Source organism: Vitis riparia, chromosome 13, assembly GCF_004353265.1.
Source record: "Vitis riparia cultivar Riparia Gloire de Montpellier isolate 1030 chromosome 13, EGFV_Vit.rip_1.0, whole genome shotgun sequence".
Lineage (NCBI taxonomy): Eukaryota > Viridiplantae > Streptophyta > Magnoliopsida > Vitales > Vitaceae > Vitis > Vitis riparia.
Genome location: NC_048443.1, coordinates 15,030,926 through 15,046,195, shown reverse-complemented (window position 1 = coordinate 15,046,195; position 15,270 = coordinate 15,030,926). Strand labels below are relative to the sequence as shown.

Here is a 15,270-nt window from a genome sequence, read left to right as displayed (position 1 = left end):
GGCCAGGCATAATATAAATGTATAAACCTGTTATTTTTTTTGATAAGTGTACAAAGATATATTACATAACTTTATTGACATTCATTGCTCACTGTAATATAATTGTAGCTAGCTGCTTAAGGGTTGCCTACATCAGTCTCATTTTATGACTTATAAGTTCGACTCATGCTAGTTTTTGCAAGTTTTGATTTCTCCTTATCTTTATATATAGGTACTAAGTGCTTTTCCTTTACTTATTGGACTTCTCCTAGTATTCCTGTTAAATTAGTCTTTGAACAATACCTGATTTACCTTCCTAGTGACTGCTGAAATCTGTATGGCTATTTTTGACTGACTTTCAAATGTAATTATTATTTTTTTTGCTTTTCAATTTTTTTTTTTTTTTAAAATCAAAAGATTGTATGGTTTAGTAAAATCAAATATGACATGTCACTCTAATTCTTCTCTTATTATTCATGATTCCCATCTACTCTCTCATTTCCATCACTACCTTTCCCCGATACAATGTTTAAACCCCTCTTAACTGAAATTCTTTCTCCTTTGGTAGTTCACATTCAATGAAGTTTAATGTTCGTAATGGCTTCCTAGTGCAATGCATTTACATTCAGCTCTCAGGATTTTAGCATCCACGATTTCTGTCATGCCTTCTTCTTTAAGCTTGCCTTGACATCCTTTATAGACATTTTCTTTTGATGGGCAACATCTTGTATAGACATAAGCCTTCCAAACCATGAAAAGGATATAAATAATAGTGAAGTCTTCTAGTTAGGATTTGAAGAATGTTCTATTGTTAATGCTATTTTATGGTTTCCTGTAAACTAACATCTGATATAATTATGGCTGTAGGAATGTGGCTTTACACCTTCAGTAATCAGTTATGGATGTCTCATTAATCTTTACATTAAGGTAAAGAAGAATTCTTTTTTCCTTTGAATTATCATGATTATCACTTTCTATAGTTGTAATAATCCACTTATTCCTTGGGTTTGGTGTTCCTTTCCAAACATTGCTTGTTCATTTAACTGAAGTGAGAAAATTTTTGGGTTTTAAGAACTTGGACAATATGATACTTATTATCCGAGAAATATCCTATGTCTAAGTGCATGCAAACATGTTGCTTGGGAAGGGTTCAGTACAACTTGAAAGATTCAGCTTCTCTTACTAGTAGGATGATCTAGTTTCTAGGCTTGTTGGGTTAGCAAACACCCAACTTTTTATTTTTTTTTATTTTATTTTTTTATTTTTTAAAAAAATTAAAGGTATTTTTTAGATTTTGGATTAGTTGTGGTCAACCTTTCTAAATAGAATTTATAACCTGAAACCTGTCTGATACTTGTATTATGTTTACTCAATTATTCTTGAATAACGAATTTAATGCCAATTACAACAGAAAGTGAGAAAAAACCCTGTTTGTTCCAATTTTTATGCCCTTTCCTGTGGTGAGTATACCATTTTCCGTTTTCCATGGTAGCTTTTTGGTGACATCTCCTTATAATGGGCATAACTTCACCTCCCTCCATGTCTTCTAACTCGATCAAGATGCATTCAGCCTACAGTTGTGGCTTGTTAACAAGATTTTATTAAGCTGCAATTGGGCTGGGCTGGGTCTGTCTCAGTCCACTAGGCCCAAAATATGGATGGATTGAGCAGTTTATGGAGGCATGGAGGTTGGGTTCAAACTGTGTGTCTAAAATTGAGTTTGAGCCTAACATGGGGTGGCCCTAACTTTGCCCTGAGGCCTGGCCTAGAATGTTAAATTAGCTTAATTGACCAACATTATGAATTCCGGTTTGTACAAATCCTTGTTTTTACAAACAATTTTATTGATAAACAGAAACTGCTTTTTTATTTACTTGATTTGGCCAGCCTAAAATAGGGGCTGATCTACAATGTGCATATGGACTGAGCTGGGAATGCCCTTGGCTTGGCCTATCCTGCTTCCTTCCAAAAATCTAGGTCTTGGCTTAGACTTGGGTCTCAAAGTGAGTACGAACGTTAAAAAAGTTAAAGTAAATTATGTCATTAAATGTTGACTGTAGAATTCAAAATGCATTAGAATGGCATTTGTTTTCTCACATTTATTATGAAAGTAATCAGGAGCTATATTTCCTTCATTATGACTATGAAAGTGATCCTTCCTCGTCATGGGCTAGCGAGAGAGAGAGAGAGAGAGAGAGAGAGGGAGGGTGTTGGCAGTGTAGCCCCTTTTTACTTGGACTTCAGAGCATCTGCTGGTTCTTACATGGTGCTCTAGCCTGTTCCAAAAAGGAGCTGTCACTTAGGTCCTTGGAACTTGACATCCTGTGTATTAATTCTATCACCTTTACTGACCTCCTTTTTTATTTTTGTTTTAATGAGATTGATTATTCATAAAAAAGAATAAAAAAAAATAGGGAAGAATTTTGTAACTTTAGTTTTTTCTTTTAAGAGAGAATGAAGTTATACCAAAGTTGTTAAAAACTTACAATATAACAATATGATACTAATATTTTTTATTTTTTTTTATTTTTTGGAAATTGATATGTATTGCAATTCGTATCTTAAGTGTATCTTATGATACATATATGATATATATATCTTTAACTATTTTTCATAATTTTTTAATAATAATCAAATTCAATATTTTTAGTTAAAATAATTATTATAATAATTGTTTAAAATGCATATAGAGGTTAGAAATTGATTATAAAAGGAAGAAAGAGATAAATTCTTGTTGTCAATAGTTAGAGTGGAAGTTAAGTAAATTAATTCTTACAATGAATATTGGAGAATTTTCATTTGAATGGCTTTATTGTTGACAATGAAATGATAGTGATTGGTGAATAAAAACTTTTGTCTAATATATTACTTTTATCTATTTATTTGAGTTTTTTTGGTTGGGAAGGAATAACAATGGACATGAAAAGTTAGAACTTAGGAAATGACATATAAAGACATATATCAACAACACATATAAGGACATATACCTACTTAGAATTTGGAATTAAAAATCAGATTTAAAAATCTAAAAAGTTTATTTTTGTGGATTTTGTGATTAAACTCATATTTTTGTTAAATTGATCTTTTCAAAACTATAATATTCAATGTTTTCATATGGTGTGATATAGTTTTAACTCTTTAAATCTTACTATCTTTCATGAAATTGGTTATATATTATTTTATACTTTATGCGTTCAGCATATATATGCTCAATTGCTCATGAATACTTATATTTTTTTTAATTTATTTTTCATACATGATATGATACAATACACAATGTAAAAAAACAAAAAAACAATACATGATACGTTTTCCAAGTTAACAACTATGATTATATGAGCTAGAAGTATGCAATGAAAGATTAATACTTATACTTTGGGAGCACCCAAAAAAAAAAAAGAAAAACAGATCAAACTAATTTAAAAGATTATTTTAGTTTGGGTTGTCAAATCCTTGTTGAATCTTGTAAATAGTCTGGCATGTCCTAAACTTTTCACATGATTTAGCATTGCAATTTGGATCCCCAGTGGAGTATTCTCTTACATTTCCTTTTAATTTGTAGAATTTAGAGGATGTATACTTCAGTCTATGATGTTTATCTCATATGAATCTCTGTATCTACCATGTCAGAAACACGAAACTCTTACTATGCTGAACTGCATCGCTTTTTTTTTTTTTCTTCATTAATTTCCTTTTTCTCATGACCACTTCTCGACCAACTAAAGGAATGCTCTCCTCTGTAACATTCTTTAACATTTTGAGAGCCTGAAGTTCGTGTTGCACTGTTCATTTCTTCTATCACTGTGAAGTTGTAGATTTCCAATTATTTTAATTATTCTGCAATATTGCATCAAAATTTTGAATTATGTGGTGGGACTTAATTAAAATTAATAGAAAAATATTTAAGTAGCAGCTGTTTGGAAAGTCTAACTTTCTGGTCATATTTCCATATGTGCTGCTCAATTCTTGTGATCAGAGTTGACTATCAGCTGATTTAGGCACCAGTACTAAACCTGAATTAGTTGTGTAATTTTCAAGCCATGTGTATTATTGGTCATAGGTGTAGGCCTTGGTACCAATCATAGTTGATTTATGAATCATTTCTAATACTGTTACACGTTGCTATACTTACATGGAACAGCTGATACTGAGTAAAAACCTTTTTTTTAAAAAAAAAAAGAAGAAAAAAACACAAAAGTTGTGAGGACTTTGAAAAGTGTAAAAGGGGTATGCTTATTAGGTTTTTTTAGATGTAAAATTTCTTTAAAATGATATATATATATATATATATATATATATATATATATTAGTTTTCCATTTTTTTTTTTTGTTCAAAAGATGAATGAACATACTCATCTTCCAAGACCTCATTATTTTTATTATTTTAATTGATGATTTCAAGAAGGAATATAATTTTAGTGCTGATTTAGGCAAATTGTCCATCCATGCTATCTGTGTTTATTAAGCAATTTTGAGGTAGAAATCAATTTCTGTTTTGTAAGTACTATGCTGGCTCTAGTTTTATGCTTGTCTTAAGGCTCTTAAGTAGTGAATGTGCCTAGAAAGATATTAATTAATTATCAGTCAGAAGTAAAGCCCATGATAACTTTTATGTACACCAAGATCTAGCTATTTTTTCACCATTTGATTGCTTTGCATATAGCTAGATTATATAAGCAGCTTGTTTAATATCATTTTTATTACACCGAAAAAAGGACCAATGTTTTGTTATATCTTTAGGACTACATCAGTCACATTTATGTGCTTGTTGAGAATCTAATGTTCAGTTAGAATCTCAAACAATCTGCAAAACAACAGGAATATTCTGGAAATTTGTTATTATGTCCAGGTTTTTTTTTTTTTTAAATGTATTTTTGCATTTCTAACCCGTACCTTGCTGTATCTGATCTTCCATAAAGTTGATTAAATTTTGTTGTAACAAGATGTTTGTTCACTCTTTCAGATTGGAAAAGTTTCCAAAGCCTTAGAGGTTAGCAAAATGATGGAAGTGGCTGGCATAAAACATAATATGAAAACATATTCCATGTTAATCAATGGATTTGTACGGTTAAAAGATTGGGCAAATGCATTTGCAGTTTTTGAAGATGTTGTGAAAGATGGTTTGAAGCCTGATGTTGTGCTGTATAATAACATCATCAGAGCATTCTGTGGGATGGGTAACATGGATCGTGCCATTTGTACTGTCAAGGAAATGCAGAAGGAGAGGCATAGGCCTACCACACGAACTTTTATGCCCATTATACATGGTTTTGCAAGATCTGGGGATATGAGAAGAGCCCTAGAGATCTTTGATATGATGAGGTGGAGTGGATGCATTCCTACTGTGCACACTTTCAATGCTCTGATTCTTGGTCTAGTTGAAAAATGTCAGGTAAGGCTTATGAAAACAATGTGGGACACCCAGATTCCATGTCTATGTTTCTGTCTCGAAGTGACATGATGATTGCTTTGGTCCTTTTCTTCTCTGTTTTCTCTTTCCAAGGGGGGGCAAGAAAAAAAACAAGGGCTTTTCATATGATTTTCTGCTAGATAATTGCACACCTATGTGTTTGTTACTCTCTTTTTTCTTTTTGTTTTTATCCTCCTGATTTTTTTCCCAAATGGAACTGTTGAATATAATGTATATATAGTGTACAATCTTTCTTTCCTTTCTTAATATAGGTTACATATATGGTAGTTAGTTCAACCTAGCCTTGTATATATATATTTCTCTATTGTAAAAAGTTAACAATATGAATGAGAATTAAGGTTTTCTCTCTCTCTCTTTCAACATGGTATCAGAGCCAAGGGAGAAAACTTTATTCTTTCTGGTTTACCCGTGTAATTAATTCCGGAAATCCGTCCAGTGACCGTGTTTCATTCCGTTCACCTTTTCCATCTCCCTAAGCTTTCCAGTCAACCATATCGTGGTTAGAAAACCCTCATCATCGTCAACATTTTTCCGGTGACTTTTTTTTTCCGGCAACTTTTTCTAACACCGACCACATCATCAGGAACACAAAGAGGAGATCTGCAACTTTTCTCAAAGCACCGGAGCCAAAAACCCACCCACGCGCCATTTTTCTCCGGCGGCCTGAATCCCACGCACCGGCACGTGGCCCACTTTATGGTGTTGAGCTTCTTCCAGCAAGCTCGTCCGGCGCCGTCTTGCCCTTCTAAGTCTTCTCTAGTCCTCTCCGAACCCTGCTTCTCCATTTTTTTGGCATTTCAACCTCCGCGGGTCTTCTTTTAGCCTTCGACGGCAGTTCCCTTCCTTGGTCGAGACCTGTGTGTGCCTTGGGAAGGTCTTTTCTTCATCTCTAGTCACTTTTCTCCTTTGTTTGGGTCCCGACATATCAGGTTCTTCTTCCACAGCTGTGATCCAACCTCCCTTTAGGGCTCTCTTTGATCCAAGTGTGATTCAATCTCAGGTGAAGTGGATATGGTGACTAAAAATTCTATTTTTACATCCGTCATCTCTGGAACTCCTACTATCACATCGGAAAAATTGATTGGTAGTGAGAACTATCTCTCCTGGTCAACATTCGTGGAACTCTGGTTTATGGGACAAGGTTATGAGGATCATCTTGTTACACCTGAGGATGCTATACCTGATGTTGACAAAGTGCAATGGAAGAAAATCGATGCACAATTATGCAGCGTATTATGGCAATCTATTGATCCCAAAATTTTACATCATCTTCTTGCCTACAAAACCTGCTTTAAATTTTGGACACAGGCTAAAGGATTATACATGAATGATATTCAACGATTTTATAAGGTGGTTTCTGATATTGTTCATGTGAGACAGCAGGACATGGATCTGTCTACTTATATTGGCCGGATTGCGTCTCTTAAGGGGTTCTTAACTTTGATGCCCTTCACTAATGGTGCTGAAGCTCAACAAATACAGACTAACAAGTTCTTTATGGTGTTAACCCTCATTGGCCTCCGTCCAGATCTTGAGTCTGTCCGAGATAAGATTCTTGCTAGTCCATCAGTACCATCATTGGATGATGTGTTCGTTCGTCTGTTACGCCTCTCCTCTACTCAGACCTTGTCGACTGATGGTCCTTCAGATTCATCTGTGTTAGCCTCTCAGACTAACTCTCGAGGAGGACATAGTGGCAATTGGGGTCGAGGACAACGTCCTCAGTGCACCTATTGTAATAAGCTTGGTCACACTCGGGATCGTTGCTATCAGTTACATGGACGGCCTCCTCGCACTACCCACATTGCTTAGTCATCTGATCCTCTGCTATCTTGACTTGACTCTGCTGCGAGCTCCACATCTCAGAGTATCACCCTTACTGGTAGTGATTATGATGCCTATCTCCGATATTAGGCAGCCACATCAGCTTCTGTTGCCCAGACCGGTAATGTCTCTGTCTGCTTTACTAAGTCTCCTTCTCTTGGCCCGTGGATTCTAGATTCTGGAGCATCTGATCATATCTTTGGTAATAAACACCTTTTCTCCTCTATTACTACTACCTCTGCCTTACCTATTATTACTTTAGCTAATGGTTCCCAAACTATGGCTAAAGGTATTGGTTTGGCTCATCCTCTCCCTTCCCTACCTCTCCATTCTGTCCTTTATGCCCCTGAGTGTCCTTTTAATCTTATTTCCATAAGCAAAATAACTCGTACTCTTAACGGTTCTATCACTTTTTCTGATAAATTTGTGATCTTACAGGATCGGAGTATGGGGAAGACGATTGACATAGGGCGTGAGTCTCAAGGCCTCTATCACCTCACATCACCTTCATCTCCTACAACTTGCATTTCCACCGACGCTCCTCTTCTCATTCACAGTCGTCTGGGTCATCCTAGTCTCTCCAAGTTCCAGAAGATGGTCCCTCACTTTTTCCACTTTGTCGGCGCTTGCGTGTGAGTCGTGTCAGCTTGGAAAACATACTCGTGTCTCATTCCCAAAGCGTTTGAATAATCGGGCAAAGTCTCCTTTTGAACTTGTCCACACTGATGTTTGGGATCCGTGTCGAACTGCGTCTACTTTAGGATTTCAGTATTTTGTCACTTTCATTGATGACTATTCAAGATGTACTTGGTTATTTTTTATGAAAACTCAAGTTGAGTTATTCTCTATTTTCCAGAAATTTTATGCTAAAATCCAAACATAATTCAATGTTTCTATTCGAGTGTTACGCAGTGACAATGCTCGGGAATATTTTTCTACACCCTTTACTTCTTTTATGTCCCAACATGGGATCCTCCATCGGTCATCTTGTGCTCATACTCCTCAACAAAATGGGGTTGTTGAACGTAAAAATCGACATCTTGTTGAGATAGCTTGTACTCTCCTTCTCCATAGTCATGTTCCTTTTCGTTTTTGGGGGGATGCTGTTCTTACAGCCTGTTACTTGATTAATCGTATGCCCTCATCTATATTACATGACCAAATCCCTCATTCTTTCCTTTTTCCTACCCAACTTCTTTATTTCCTTCCTCCTCGTGTCTTTTGTTGTACTTGTTTTGTTCATACTCTTACACCTGGACAGGATAAGCTCTCCGCCAAGGCTACGAAATGCATCTTCTTGGGATACTCTCGACTTCAGAAGGGCTATCGTAGTTATTCCCCTGACACTCATCATTATCTTCTCTCCGCTGATGTCACCTTCTCTAAGGACTCTCCATTCTTCTCATCCTCTGAATCTCTTCCCATTTCTTAAGTATTGCCACTTCCTTATATATCCCCCTCTTCAGATGCGCTCTCTCGTCCTCTTCAGGTTTATCATCGTCGACATCGTACTGTTGCTCCTCCTCTCTCTTCAGCTGAGGTACCTGATGACTCACCTCCTGTCCCACCGATTTCTCCTACCCCGGCCCTGTCATCTATTGACCATTTGCCTATTGCTCTTCGGAAAGGTAATCGATCTACTCGTAATCCTCATCCTATTTATAATTTTTTTTTTTTGATAAGTATCCTATTTATAATTTTTTGAGCTACCGTCGATTATCTTCATCCTATTCTGCCTTTGTCTCTACTTTATCCTCTGTTTCTCTTTCTAAGAGCACTAGTGCGGCACTTTCTCATCCTGGGTGGCGACAGGCAATGATTGATGAAATGGTTGCTTTGCACTCCAATGACACATGAGATCTTGTTTCTTTACCTCCTGGTAAATCTACAGTTGGATGTCGTTGGGTTTACACTATTAAAGTTGGTCCTGATGGTCAGGTTGATCGCCTTAAGGCCCTCTTGGTTGTTAAAGGTTATACTCAGATTTATGGTTGTGACTATGGTGACACCTTCTCTTTTGTTGCCAAGATTGCTTCTGTTCGCTTATTTCTCTCCATGACAGCTATGTGTCATTGGCCTCTTTATCAGTTGGATATTAAGAATGTTTTCCTTCATGGTGAACTTCTCGAGGAAGTGTATATGGAGCAACCACCTGGTTTTGTTGCTCAGGGGGAGTCTGGTTTAGTGTGCAAGTTACGCCGCTCTCTATATGGCTTGAAACAGTCTCCTCGGGCATGGTTTGGGCGTTTTAGTTTAGTTGTTCAAGAGTTTGGAATGCTTCGGAGTGAAACAGATCATTCAGTTTTCTATCATCATAACTCTTCGAGCCAGTGTATCTATTTGGTAGTTTATGTGGATGACATTGTCATTACAGGCAGTGATCAGGAGGGTATCCAAAGACTAAAGCAACACCTTTTCAACCACTTTCAAACCAAAGACTTGGGCAAACTAAGGTACTTTCCGGGACTTGAAATAGCTCAATCTAGTTCAGGTGTGGTTATGTCACAAAGGAAGTATGCCTTAGATATCTTGGAAGAAACAGGTATGTTAGAATGTAAACCTGTTGACACTCCTATAGATCCAAATGTCAAACTTGTACCAGGACAGGGGGAGCCTCTAAGAGATCCTGGGAGATATCGACGACTTGTAGGCAAACTGAACTACCTCACCATCACTTGGCTAGACATCTCTTTTCTTGTGAGTGTAGTTAGTCAATTTCTACAGTCACCATGTGACAACCATTGGGATGTTGTGATCCGCATTCTTCGATATATTAAAGGAACACCAGACCAAGGTATGTTGTATGAAGACATGGGTCATACCCAAATTGTTGGTTACACAGATATAGACTGGGCTGGTTCACCCTCAGATAGGCGTTCCACCTCAGGGTATTGTGTTTTTATTGGAGGTAACTTAATATCCTGGAAGAGTAAGAAACAAGATGTAGTGGCCAGATCAAGTGCCGAAGCTGAGTATCGAGCTATGGATTTGGCAACATGTGAACTCATATGGTTGAGGCAACTCCTTCAAGAATTGAGATTTGGAAAAAATGAACAGATAAAGTTATTCTGTAACAATCAGGCCGCATTACATATTGCATCCAATCCAGTCTTTCATGAAATGACCAAACATATTGAAATTGACTGTCACTTCATTAGAGAGAAGATCACATCAGGGTGTGTTGCTACAAGTTTTGTTAATTCAAATGATCAACTAGTAGACATCTTCACTAAATCTCTCAGAGGTCCTAGGATTAAATACATTTGTAACAAGCTTGGTGCATATGACATATATGCTCCAGCTTGAGGGGGAGTGTTGAATATAATGTATATATAGTGTACAATCTTTCTTTCCTTTCTTAATATAGGTCACATATATGGTAGTTAGTTCAACCTAGCCTTGTATATATATTTCTCTATTGTAAGAAGTTAACAATATGAATGAGAATTAAGGTTTTCTCTCTCTCTCTTTCAACAGGAACTAAGTAAAATGAATCATTTTTGTCCTTCATGCTCTTGGATATACTCTTCCTTTTTGGTAACTGGACTCTGATTCTCATAAAAGTAAGTTTGGTAATGGCCCAAGTGTTAGTATTTTACTAAGCACGATCTATTATCTTCTAATTGCTTTTGTTCTTGTATGCTAAGTTTACAATATCTTATTTGTGTATCCCTGGAGTTTAATGTTAAAGGGAGATGGATTAAAATTAATAATTGATTTTTCTATCTCTGGTTGGCTTGTTACATTGTGATGCTAGGAAATCTTCCTGTGAAAAGTCTAGGATTGACAAGATTCATATATATTATTTATAGATTGTCTAATCTCTACTTCAGTTCTTTATATTGCATTGTATTTTTTTTTGTCAAAATCTCAATATATTCCTGTCTGAATTTCTTTTGGTCATATATTTGATTTATACAGATTTTATTGGTTTATTTTGTGTATAAATATTTTCCTTCTAGTGTTGTTGTCTTTTATATATTCACTTCATTATGCAATCCTTTTCACTCATGAAGTTACCTGTTAATATCATATTTTGTGCAGATGGAGAAAGCTGTTGAAATATTAGATGAGATGTCACTGGCAGGCATAAGTCCAAATGAGCATACATACACAACCATCATGCATGGTTATGCATCATTGGGTGACACTGGAAAAGCTTTTGAGTATTTTACTAAACTAAAAACTGAGGGCTTGGAGCTTGATGTGTACACATATGAGGCATTACTTAAGGCATGTTGCAAGTCAGGCAGGATGCAGAGTGCTTTAGCAGTCACAAGGGAAATGAGTTCTCAAAAGATTCCAAGAAACACCTTTGTCTACAACATATTAATTGATGGGTAGGGGTTATTTTGAATCATACAAAACCTAGTAAATAGTATAAATGCTATTTTTTATTCTACTTTTCACCTCTTTGTTTTCTAGAAAATTTGTTTACAAGTATAGAGGCTTAATTTGATTGAAATATATGCAATCTGGTATTTAATATTTCTTTTTTATGGTTGTCATGTTGTTTGCTTCTGGCACTTATTATGTATGTTCCACTACTTGATTATGTTGTTTTGTGATTTTTGTCATGTAGATGGGCTCGTAGAGGTGATGTTTGGGAGGCTGCAGAGCTCATGCAACAAATGAAACAGGAAGGGGTACAGCCTGATATACATACATACACATCTTTCATAAATGCTTGTTGCAAGGCTGGAGACATGCAGGTAAACACTCTGCACTGTTCACTTGGAGGAAGTTGGATCCCATATAATGGAATCTTTTATTTTGGTATACTTTGTATTTGGGATGAGTCTACTTTGATTACACAGCTCACTGGATGTTTCTCTCAACATTTTTCTTTAGGCAAGCCCCAGCAAAGGGGCAGCAAGCTGGATAACATGAAAGGAAGAAATGTGCTGTGTTCCAATTGATTAGAATAACAATCAAAACACATAGGAACTTATATTTACACACATACGGAAGTGTAAGCATGCAAGCAGCTAAAAGTACTAATGAATTATTCAACGAGGAACCTGCATGTGGTGCCTTACCTCCTCATGATAACTTTTGTCTTACAAAATAAAGAAATACTGTATTTGAAAGATCTGCTAAAAGGACTAATTTCATAGTTCACAATTCTTGACCTGAAAACATGCAACACAAAATATATTGATCACTATCAGTTTGCAATGCCAAAATATCAATGTATTGTTAGAGAGAACCATCGAAGAGCTTCTACAAAAATCTGACTTCTGTTTGAGATATGTCAGAAGCAAAGACCAATCTTTTACCCCCACCATCAGACTCTGAATTGAAAGGCAGCTCCCTTTTAACTTTCTTCTTTCCATTGCCCAGCAAAAAAAAAGAAGAAACACTAATAGTTGAAGTTAGGAGTGGTCTTGAGATTACAAACCCTATTTGGGAAATCTGGGGGACAATGAGGGGTGATGAGAAGAAGGGGGAGGAAAAATAAATAGTTGGGAAGTGTAGGGAAAAATGTCATTTGCTTGGGCAGGAACCTGAGGTCATTTTATGACTTCATTGGGTGTCGGGGCATGAAATTATGTCTTATATGGTGCATTGCATTTTGAAGTTTTTGTTCTTTTTTATTTTTTATTTTTTATTGTAGCAGTTTGAACAAGTCAATTTTGTTGCATGCATTTGTCCATCTTTAGTTTTATGCTTATGTCTCTCTCTCTCTCTCTCTCTCTAAATTATTTAGTTATCATTTGATATTCTGTTGAAATTTTTTTAATTTCATATGATCATTTTGTTGTTGGCTTGATTTTAGCTGGTAAACTTGTGCTTTGAAAGAAATTGAATTGTTTCTTCTCATTAACCTTCTGATTAAAATAAGTTTTTGTGATCTAGAGAGCAACAAAAACAATTCAAGAGATGGAAGTTGTTGGAGTGAAGCCAAATATTAAAACCTACACGACATTAATACATGGCTGGGCCCGTGCATCTCTTCCAGAGAAGGCTTTGAAATGCTTCCAGGAGATGAAGTCAGCAGGTTTGAAGCCAGACAAAGCAGTATACCATTGCTTGATGACATCATTGCTGTCAAGAGCAAGTGTTGCAGAAGAGTACATATATTCTGGAGTTGTGGGTATTTGCAGAGAGATGATAGAGTGTGAGTTGACTGTTGATATGGGAACCGCTGTTCACTGGTCCAAGAGTTTACGGAAGATTGAGAGGACTGGTGGAGAACTTACAGAAGCCTTGCAGAAGACCTTCCCTCCTGACTGGAACTCATACAATGTTCATATGAATTCTGATGATGAACTGGATGTTGATGATGCATACTCTGGTGGTGAGACAGATATTGATGATGATGATGACGACGACGATGATGATCCTGGCCTTAGCTTATGGTGATGATTCATGTACTCTTCATACTCCTGTATAGCATCCCTTTCTTTGGTGCCACTCGGTATTGGGTGTCTCTGCAAGCCTACTTTTGAAAGTCTGCAAGTTGCTGAGCTTCCAATTTTCGGCCAGCTTAAAATGACCTTTCGATTAATACCTGCCATTACCATGAGTAAGAGTGCTGCTCTTTGTGGAAGATAATTTGGCTACAATGTAACTTGGAATACTGATACACAACTTCAAAATTCATCCTCGTAAACAAACAATACTAACATCGTTAGAGGGTCACTGAACTCAAAACATGGAAATGTGTTATGGAATAAACTTTTTTATTTGAGCCATCTCAGTATGAAAACTGATTCCAGAGACATCATTTAAATCCAGATTTAGGACCTTGGTGGGATCTTCTAGATATGAGTCTTAAATATTCAATCGGCGTTGTGTTGTATGTTGTACGGTTGAAATAGTACCTTCTGATTGTGAATCGAAATGGAGAGAGTGCTCATAGCCTCCAATGTTGACGCCTTTAAGTCTCTGGAAAAGTAAAACAAATTTCACTCAGGTTGTGACATGAAGTTTGAAATTTCATCAAATATTTCTCTTATTTTTTATTACATAAGAAGGTGAATGAAAATAATTAACGAGAAATGTGAGAGGGGGTATTTGATGAAATTTCAAATTTACGATGGTTAGATGTATTTAGTTTAAGAGAGGTGAATGATTTTAACCCTTATTAATTATTTTTGTTATTATTTTTAAATTTTTTATTTATCCCTAGATATGGATGTCGGCCCAAATAGTTGCCAAATTTTTATGGTTGGAAAGATTGACTACAGGTCATGGAAAATCTGACCTCCAATAGATTATGTTTAAATTTCAAAGAATACTAAGGGAAAAATAAATAAATGAAACCTATCTTTGATTTACAATGAAACATTAGAAGGAAACTCAAATATAAAAATGATTGGACATTTTGGTTTTTAAAAAATATGAGGGAAAGATAAAAGAGAGGAAAAGTTTAAGGAAAGAAAAAGTAAATGAAAATAAAGAATAAATTTAAAGTCAATAAATTATTTTGATATGCTATTTTAAATTCATTTAATTTATTTTAACTCTTTTATATAAAGATGAAATAATTTAAATTTATACTCTATCAATCTCTCAAGATTAGCTCTAGCATCCTTAAGTCTTAGATCCTCCTTTTATGTGACTAACTAATATACTCTAACTTTCTGAGAGCATATGTCAAATTCCAATTAAAGAGTTAGTATGATCACAAATTTCATGATCACTTATCTTTATGATCATCTAAGGGGATGCACTGTCTCAAACTCATGAGATATTATGATGTCTATCTTAAGAATACATATTGTCATTCGCCTTAATCAATAGTGACTAAATCCATAGGAAATAGATGATCATCTTAGGGTCTCACTCATAGGTCAAAACCACTAAAGACGTTAACACTAGTGCAACATAGTAGCTTGAGGAAGTCATAACTACCCGATAACTAATATCATGACTCACCATAGGTCCTACTCAATGTGTAACCATACACACTAGTGCACTAACTATGGGAAATTCAACCCAATGACCATGGAAAATCATCCCTCTAATTAGAAAATAGTGCACTACATCCTCGGATGGATTACCTAAGTTCATGAAATAGTTATGAACAA

The 15,270-nt window shown here is 35.8% G+C and overlaps 1 protein-coding gene across 1 annotated transcript in view; it reads left to right on the top strand.

The window, feature by feature from the left end:
* The window catches only part of LOC117928986 (pentatricopeptide repeat-containing protein At5g04810, chloroplastic), a 39,806-nt gene extending 25,845 nt beyond the window's left edge, over positions 1 to 13,961 (top strand). Inside the window, exons 6-10 of the mRNA XM_034849157.1 lie at positions 847 to 906; positions 4,943 to 5,371; positions 11,279 to 11,574; positions 11,817 to 11,946; positions 13,094 to 13,961. Of these exons, the coding sequence (XP_034705048.1) occupies positions 847 to 906; positions 4,943 to 5,371; positions 11,279 to 11,574; positions 11,817 to 11,946; positions 13,094 to 13,600 (1,422 nt within the window). The 3' untranslated portion in view covers positions 13,601 to 13,961. The remainder of the gene's footprint in view (positions 1 to 846; positions 907 to 4,942; positions 5,372 to 11,278; positions 11,575 to 11,816; positions 11,947 to 13,093) is intronic.
* The last annotated feature ends 1,309 nt before the right edge of the window (positions 13,962 to 15,270 follow it).